Genomic DNA, 7,055 nt, shown 5'->3' with positions numbered 1-7,055 from the left:
TCCTAGGTTCCTACATGCTTTGCCCTAGTGGGTTGTTGCACCCTGGTGTGTCAGGTAATGCGCAAACCCCNGGCCTAAATCCCAGGTCCTATGACATGCCATACTGTAGGACCTCACCCATATAGAATAGAATGTGCATATACAATGTTGGGGTAATGGGCAACTCTGGCATAAATCTCAGTTCCCATGGTGTGCTACACAGTAGAACCTCACCGGTTAAAATAAAACCTACTTACCATATTTTGTTCGGTTGGGTTGACATACTTCTCCGTACTTAATCTGACCAACCCGTCCTTATATAAGAAAGCACGCAGTGGGTCACAGTGGGTTACAAGACAATACAATCTCAAGTCAATCTTATACCCGTCTAGTAACAATGGCTTGTCCAAGTATTCCTGTACTATGGTCTGTTCACATGGCGGGATTTTTTCAGCATTTCGAAATAACTGTATTCTGAAAAAAAATATATATCCTATTAATTTATTTCCTTGTGGTTGATCTGCTGAAGCTATTGCAGTGTGTGGATAAGTAGACATGACTTTTGGTTCGTTTGGTCATTTATATCCTTGTGGGTGGGAACTTGAGTGACTTATCCATGGTTGCCACTTCCATGCCCACAGTCGTGTTGTGTTGCTGAAGCTATTACAGTGTGTGGATAAGCAGGCATGACTTTTGGTTGGTTTGGTCATTTATATCCTCATGGGTGGGAACTTGAGTGACTTATCCATGGTTGCCACTTCCATGCCCACAGTCGTGTTGCTGAAGCTATTACAGTGTGTGGATAAGCAGGCATGACTTTTGGTTGGTTTGGTCATTTATATCCTCGTGGGTGGGAACTTGAGTGACTTATCCATGGTTGCCACTTCCATGCCCACAGTCGAGTTGCTGAAGCTATTGCAGTGTGTGGATAAGCAGGCATGACTTTTGGTTGGTTTGGTCATTTATATCCTCGTGGGTGGGAACTTGAGTGACTTATCCATGATTGCCACTCCCATGCCCACAGTCGAGTTGCTGAAACTATTGCAGTGTGTGGATAAGCAGACATGACTTTTGGTTGGTTTGGTCATTTATATCCTTGTGGGTGGGAACTTGAGTGACTTATCCATGGTTGCCACTTCCATGCCCACAGTCGAGTTGCTGAAGCTATTGCAGTGTGTGGATAAGCAGACATGACTTTTGGTTGGTTTGGTCATTTATATCCTCGTGGGTGGGAACTTGAGTGACTTATCCATGATTGCCACTCCCATGCCCACAGTTGAGTTGCTGAAGCTATTGCAGTGTGTGGATAAGCAGACATGACTTTTGGTTGGTTTAGTCATACCAAAACATAAAATATGAATGAGTTACATCTGATATAACAATAAACATGTCCCACAAATAATATTCGTTGGGAAAATACCAAATTATGAAGACCCGAAACACAAAAGCAATCTGAAGGACACTTGACAACTTTTAAGTGTAGCACAACGAGTAATTACGGCTAAATTTCAGTCACTAGTCTTCGATTACAATGTACCAAACTTTGTCAAATGTTTTTCTTATATTGCGTTTATTTCGTGTTGTCTTTCGGGGAATTTTCAACTGGGGAAACATGTACGAAGTTCGCGAGTTTTGAAACCCGTTTGAAAAGTGATTTTGCGCCCACCGTTTTTCGTATGAGCGATGACAAATGTGTTACATATTCTAAGTGTTATGGAGATAGAGACGACGAAGGATCCGGTTATGAAGAAGGTATGTGTTAATTAATGTGTATGTTGTAACTGGAGGCTCCCAGGTTCAAGGCTCATTGTGGTGGCTACGATTTATTGTGTGCCTCGTAACTGGAGGCTCCCCCAGGCTCAAGGCTCACTGTGGTGGCTACGATTCAGTGTGTGTCTCGTAACTGGAGACTCCCAGCCCCAGGTTCAAGGCTCACTGTGGTGGCTACGATTCAGTGTGTGCCTCGTAACTGGAGGCTACCAGGTTCAAGGCTCACTGTGGTGGCTACGATTCGGTGTGTACCTCGTAACTGGAGGTTCCCAGGTTCAAGGCTCACTGTGGTGGCTACGATTCAGTGTGTGCCTCGTAACTGGAGGCTCCCAGGTTCAAGGCTCACTGTGGTGGCTACGATTCAGTGTGTGCCTCGTAACTGGAGGCTCCCAGGTTCAAGGCTTACTGTGGTGGCTACGATTCAGTGTGTGCCTCGTAACTGGAGGCTCCCAGGTTCAAGGCTCACCATGGTGGCTACGATTCAGTGTGTGCTTCGTAACTGGAGGCTCCCGGGTTTAAGGCTCACTGTGGTGTCAAAATTTTACTTTTAAAATATTCGACTTCATTTCAGATTTTCCAAATCAGTTGTGTCCTATTACACTCACCACTGATGATGCAATAATCTTTGATCTGGAAAAATATTCAGGTAATTCACTCTAAACATACGTTTACATATATATGGTAATGCATATGAACCTAATATAAAGTGCTAAACTACTAAAGTTTAGCTTACATTAGGTTACATATACCTATAAATAAAGTGTTTAAGTTTGGTTTGTTTTAAAGGTAATCCGCAAATACATCATTTTATTTATTTTGAAAATTCGCTTTGAAAATTATAGCGAAGTTCATGCAATTTAAAGAACAACGAAGAGAAGAAAATCAACAGCAAACAACAGTCGTTAAAACACACTATGCTTAAAATTGTAGCTTAACTCCACCCACTGGGAGCTTCCAGCATTCTCTAACATTTTTCCAAAATTATTTCTTTTAATAATTAGCAAATGGACAACTTGTTGGGTTTCAAAATGAAACCGATTTTGAGGAATGTCAATTTGAAAATTCCACCAGAATCGGAAAAATCAATTTTTCTTCCAGAGTTGGTTCAGTATTTGACCCAGGCATTTATTTGCTTTCATTTATTAATAAAGGTATGGTTTGTAGTTAACTATATAAATACACCATGTGTGTCTGGTGTATAAGAAGACACCCATGTTATAACTTGACAGTGAGCATGAGGTGTATGAATACACTATGTGTGTCTGGTGTATAAGAAGACACCCATGTTACAACTCGACAGTGAGCATGAGGTGTATGAATACACCATGTGTGTCTGGTGTATAAGAAGATGCCCATGTTATAACCTGACAGTGAGCATGAGGTGTATGACTACGCCATGTGTGTCTGGTGTATAAGAAGACACCCATGTTATAACTTGACAGTGAGCATGAGGTGTATGAATACACTATGTGTGTCTGGTGTATAAGAAGACACCCATGTTATAACTTGACAGTGAGCATGAGGTGTATGAATACACCATGTGTGTCTGGTGTATAAGAAGACACCCATGTTATAACTCGACAGGAAGCATGAGGTGTATGAATACACCATGTGTGTCTGGTGTATAAGAAGACACCCATGTTATAACTCGACAGTGAGCATGAGGTGTATGAATACACCATGTGTGTCTGGTGTATAAGAAGACATCCATGTTATAACTTGAGAGTGAGCATGAGGTGTATGAATACACCATGTGTGTCTGGTGTATAAGAAGACACCCATGTTATAACTTGACAGTGAGCATGAGGTGTATGAATACACCATGTGTGTCTGGTGCATAACAAGACACCCATGTCATAACTTGACAGTGAGCATGAGGTGTACGAATACACCATGTGTGTCTGGTGTATAAGAAGACACCCATGTTATAACTTGACAGTGAGCATGTTGTATTTTTATTCACAGATAATAATGAAGATTGTTTAGAAGGTTTGAGGATCAACATTACCATCTTCAATGTTCAATGTTTTACACATGATATGGAATGCTGTGGTAATGTTTTGTTTTTTATAATTCTTGTTTTATGTGGAATATTTTAAAAGTCTTGTCTGCTTTATTGACTGTGAGCATTGGAGTGGCAACCATGGGTAAGTCACTCAAGTTTCCACCCATGAGGATATAAATGACCAAACCAACCAAAAGTCATGCCTGTTTATCCACAAACTACAATAGCTTTAGCAACTCGACTGTGGGCATGGGAGTGGCAACCATGGATAAGTCACTCAAGTTCCCACCTATGAGGATATAAATGACCAAACCAACCAAAATTCATGTCTGCTTATCCACACACTGCAATAGCTTCAGCAACTCGACTGTGGGCATGGGAGTGGCAACCATGGATAAGTCACTCAAGTTCCCACCCACGAGGATATAAATGACCAAACCAACCAAAAGTCATGTCTGCTTATCCACACACTGCAATAGCTTCAGCAACTCGACTGTGGGCATGGGAGTGGCAACCATGGATAAGTCAATCAAGTTCCCAACCACAAATATATAACTGACCAAACCATATTTTCCAGGTAATGGAAAATGCATAAAACAGTCATACACATACTCTTGCCAGTGTAATTCTGGATACAGTGGAAAATATTGTGACTACTCCATGCAGTCTGTTGATTTCTTATGTGATCCCAATCCCTGCCAAAACAATGGTACATGTACAAGCAATGAGGATTCTTTCACATGTGTTTGTACTGGCAATTGGACAGGTTCAAGTTGTGAAACTTCTTTGTTTTTGGAATGTTCACAATCTGAAAAGGAATTGTGTAAAAATGGTGGAAACTGTTCTTTTGTGAATGGAACAGCAATTTGCATTTGTGCAGAAAATTTTACAGGTAGGAATACATCGTAACTGAATGATACTCCCAGGTTCAAGGCTCACTGTGGTGGCTACGATTCAGTTTGTGCCTCGTAACTGGAAGCTCCCAGGTTCAAGGCTCACTGTGGTGGCTACGATTCAATGTGTGTCTCGTAACTGGAGGCTCCCAGGTTCAAGGCTCACTGGTGGCTACGATTCAGTGTGTGTCTCGTAACTGGAGGCTCCCAGGTTCAAGGCTCACTGTGGTGGCTACGATTCAGTGTGTGCCTCGTAACTGGAGGCTCCCAGGTTCAAGTCTCACTGTGGTGGCTACGATTCAGTGTGTGTCTCGTAACTGGAGGCTCCCAGGTTCAAGGCTCACTGTGGTGGCTACGATTCAGTGTGTGCCTCGTAACTGGAGGCTCCCAGGTTCAAGGCTCACTGTGGTGGCTACGATTCAGTGTGTGTCTCGTAACTGGAGGCTCCCAGGTTCAAGGCTCACTGTGGTGGCTACGATTCAGGGTGTGACTCGTAACTGGAGGCTCCCAGGTTCAAGGCTCACTGTGGTGGCTACGATTCAGTGTGTGTCTCGTAACTGGAGACTCATAGGTTCAAAACTCATTGTGGTGACGGAAATATTTATATTTCAGGTCCATACTGTGAAACAAAAACAACTTGCGTGCCCATTTGTTTAAACAATGGAACTTGTAATTTAGTGGTTGATGAATTCACTTGTTTCTGTCCACACCCTTATATGGGAGTTGCATGTGAAATAAAGGTATTTATGATGTCATAATATAATTTGATATAGTTACAGTGAAATATGATTCTGTTTTATGTGAGGATTTTACATTAATACAGTTTTTTGTGTAAAATTGTTGTCAGTTTAATATTATGTCATACTATTAATATTAACATAATTATTTAGCAAACAATATCATCATTATCATATATCCCGTATGGCGTATACAGTAGCAATGATCAAGTAACTTAAACAAGGAAAAATATAGGTGTGATTTTAAAATGATGTGGAATTACACAAAATTTTACTTAACTAGACTGCTGACTATTTTTATTCTAATTTCAGAAAAAAGTCAACATTTTTATTAAAAAGTATTTGCAAAATTTTGATGACTTCATCAGTTTAAATGGAAATTTTTGAAAAGTCATCATAAATTTCAGATAAATTTTTGCGAGTCATCACCTTGTAAAAATGGGGGGAGATGTGAAATCAAAAACGACGGGTTTTCATGCATTTGTCCACTAGGGTATGCTGGAGAGCTGTGTGAAATTAACACGGATGACTGCATTTCGCTTCCGTGTCAAAATAACGGGACATGCTTGGATGGGTACATAGAAATATTATAAAATATATAATTTTCACCAAAAATATTTATTACTAAGTCATGTCTGCTTATTTTGACAGCTATCTACAGCGAGCATGAGGTATATAAAGCCACCATGTATAACATTGACATTAGATATATTTAGCACAAAGTAATCTTAATCTATACCATAAAATAATTAAACAGAACTCAATATGAGTTAATTTATCCTGTATTGTAAGTTTAGCAGTTACACTATTATTTGACACTCTTACTTAAATAGTTTTTACCCATAGCGTGTTTTAACGACATTCGCTTTGTTGCTAATTTTATTCCCTTCGTTGTTTAATTTATTTTGATCTTCACTAAACTAATGTATTTGTAGAGATAAATAAAACTTACGTTATATAAATCACTTTATTCTATCTTCCACAGAATAAATTCATTCACATGCTTATGTACATCTGGGTACAACGGGACTTTTTGTGAAATTGATCAAAATTTGTGTCAAAATCTAACTTGTCTGCATGGAAATTGCACCGAAATTGAAAACGGTATTTTCTATTTTTATAATTTTTTTGCAATACTGCAATTTTTTTGAGTAGCAATATTTTAAATTAACAAATATACTGTATTTTTGTTAAGGTTAAACCGTTTTATACAAAGATTATCACATGCAACACTGTTTATAAATGTTTTCTTTGAATCCCCTTAAAAATTACATTCCCTTACTGAACATAATGGTTAGCATGCTTCCCTGTAGCCCAGAGGTAATGAGTTCAAGGCTCAATGCTGCTACCATTGTGGGCATATGTGTCCTTGGGCAAGACACTTAGCGACAATTGCTCCAACCCAGTGTTGTTATACAAAAAAAACATAAGTTGTGGTAACTTGTAAGCGGCATGAGGTGTATGAAACAGAACACCCGTGTTATAACAACTGTTGTTGCCCCGCCACGCATGGATAAATGAATGTAACCTATTTATTCTCGAGTGGCCGGAAAACGACAGTCGTTATCAAACGGGTTTAACACCTCGTGCCAGCTTACGAGTTACCATGTATGTTACTTTGTGGGTGAATATTTTTTGGGGGGATTTTTTTCTTTTTTTATGTATGGCAGA

The 7,055-nt window shown here is 39.7% G+C and overlaps 1 protein-coding gene across 1 annotated transcript; it reads left to right on the top strand.

Moving 5' to 3' along the window:
* The first annotated feature begins 1,277 nt into the window (after window positions 1-1,277).
* On the top strand, window positions 1,278-6,666 carry LOC108950340 (fibropellin-1-like). The gene is made up of 8 exons (XM_026838738.1): window positions 1,278-1,731; window positions 2,321-2,395; window positions 2,751-2,900; window positions 3,715-3,801; window positions 4,332-4,646; window positions 5,260-5,387; window positions 5,792-5,958; window positions 6,370-6,666. The coding sequence occupies exons 1-8, from the start codon at window positions 1,530-1,532 to the stop codon at window positions 6,533-6,535; spliced, it is 1,290 nt and encodes a 429-aa protein (XP_026694539.1). The 5' UTR covers window positions 1,278-1,529; the 3' UTR covers window positions 6,536-6,666.
* Window positions 6,667-7,055: the final 389 nt, after the last annotated feature.

Source organism: Ciona intestinalis, unplaced genomic scaffold (genome assembly GCF_000224145.3).
Source record: "Ciona intestinalis unplaced genomic scaffold, KH HT000106.2, whole genome shotgun sequence".
Lineage (NCBI taxonomy): Eukaryota > Metazoa > Chordata > Ascidiacea > Phlebobranchia > Cionidae > Ciona > Ciona intestinalis.
This window is presented reverse-complemented; position numbering and strand designations above follow the sequence as displayed.

Excerpts from the sequence above, each read along its gene's own strand:
- LOC108950340 (XM_026838738.1), top strand. The coding sequence starts at position 1,530 with ATGTTTTTCTTATATTGCGTTTATTTCGTGTTGTCTTTCGGGGAATTT. Across the intron at positions 4,647-5,259 it reads TTGTGCAGAAAATTTTACAG|GTCCATACTGTGAAACAAAA; the intron begins GTAGGAATACAT and ends TTTATATTTCAG. Across the intron at positions 5,959-6,369 it reads AACGGGACATGCTTGGATGG|AATAAATTCATTCACATGCT; the intron begins GTACATAGAAAT and ends TATCTTCCACAG.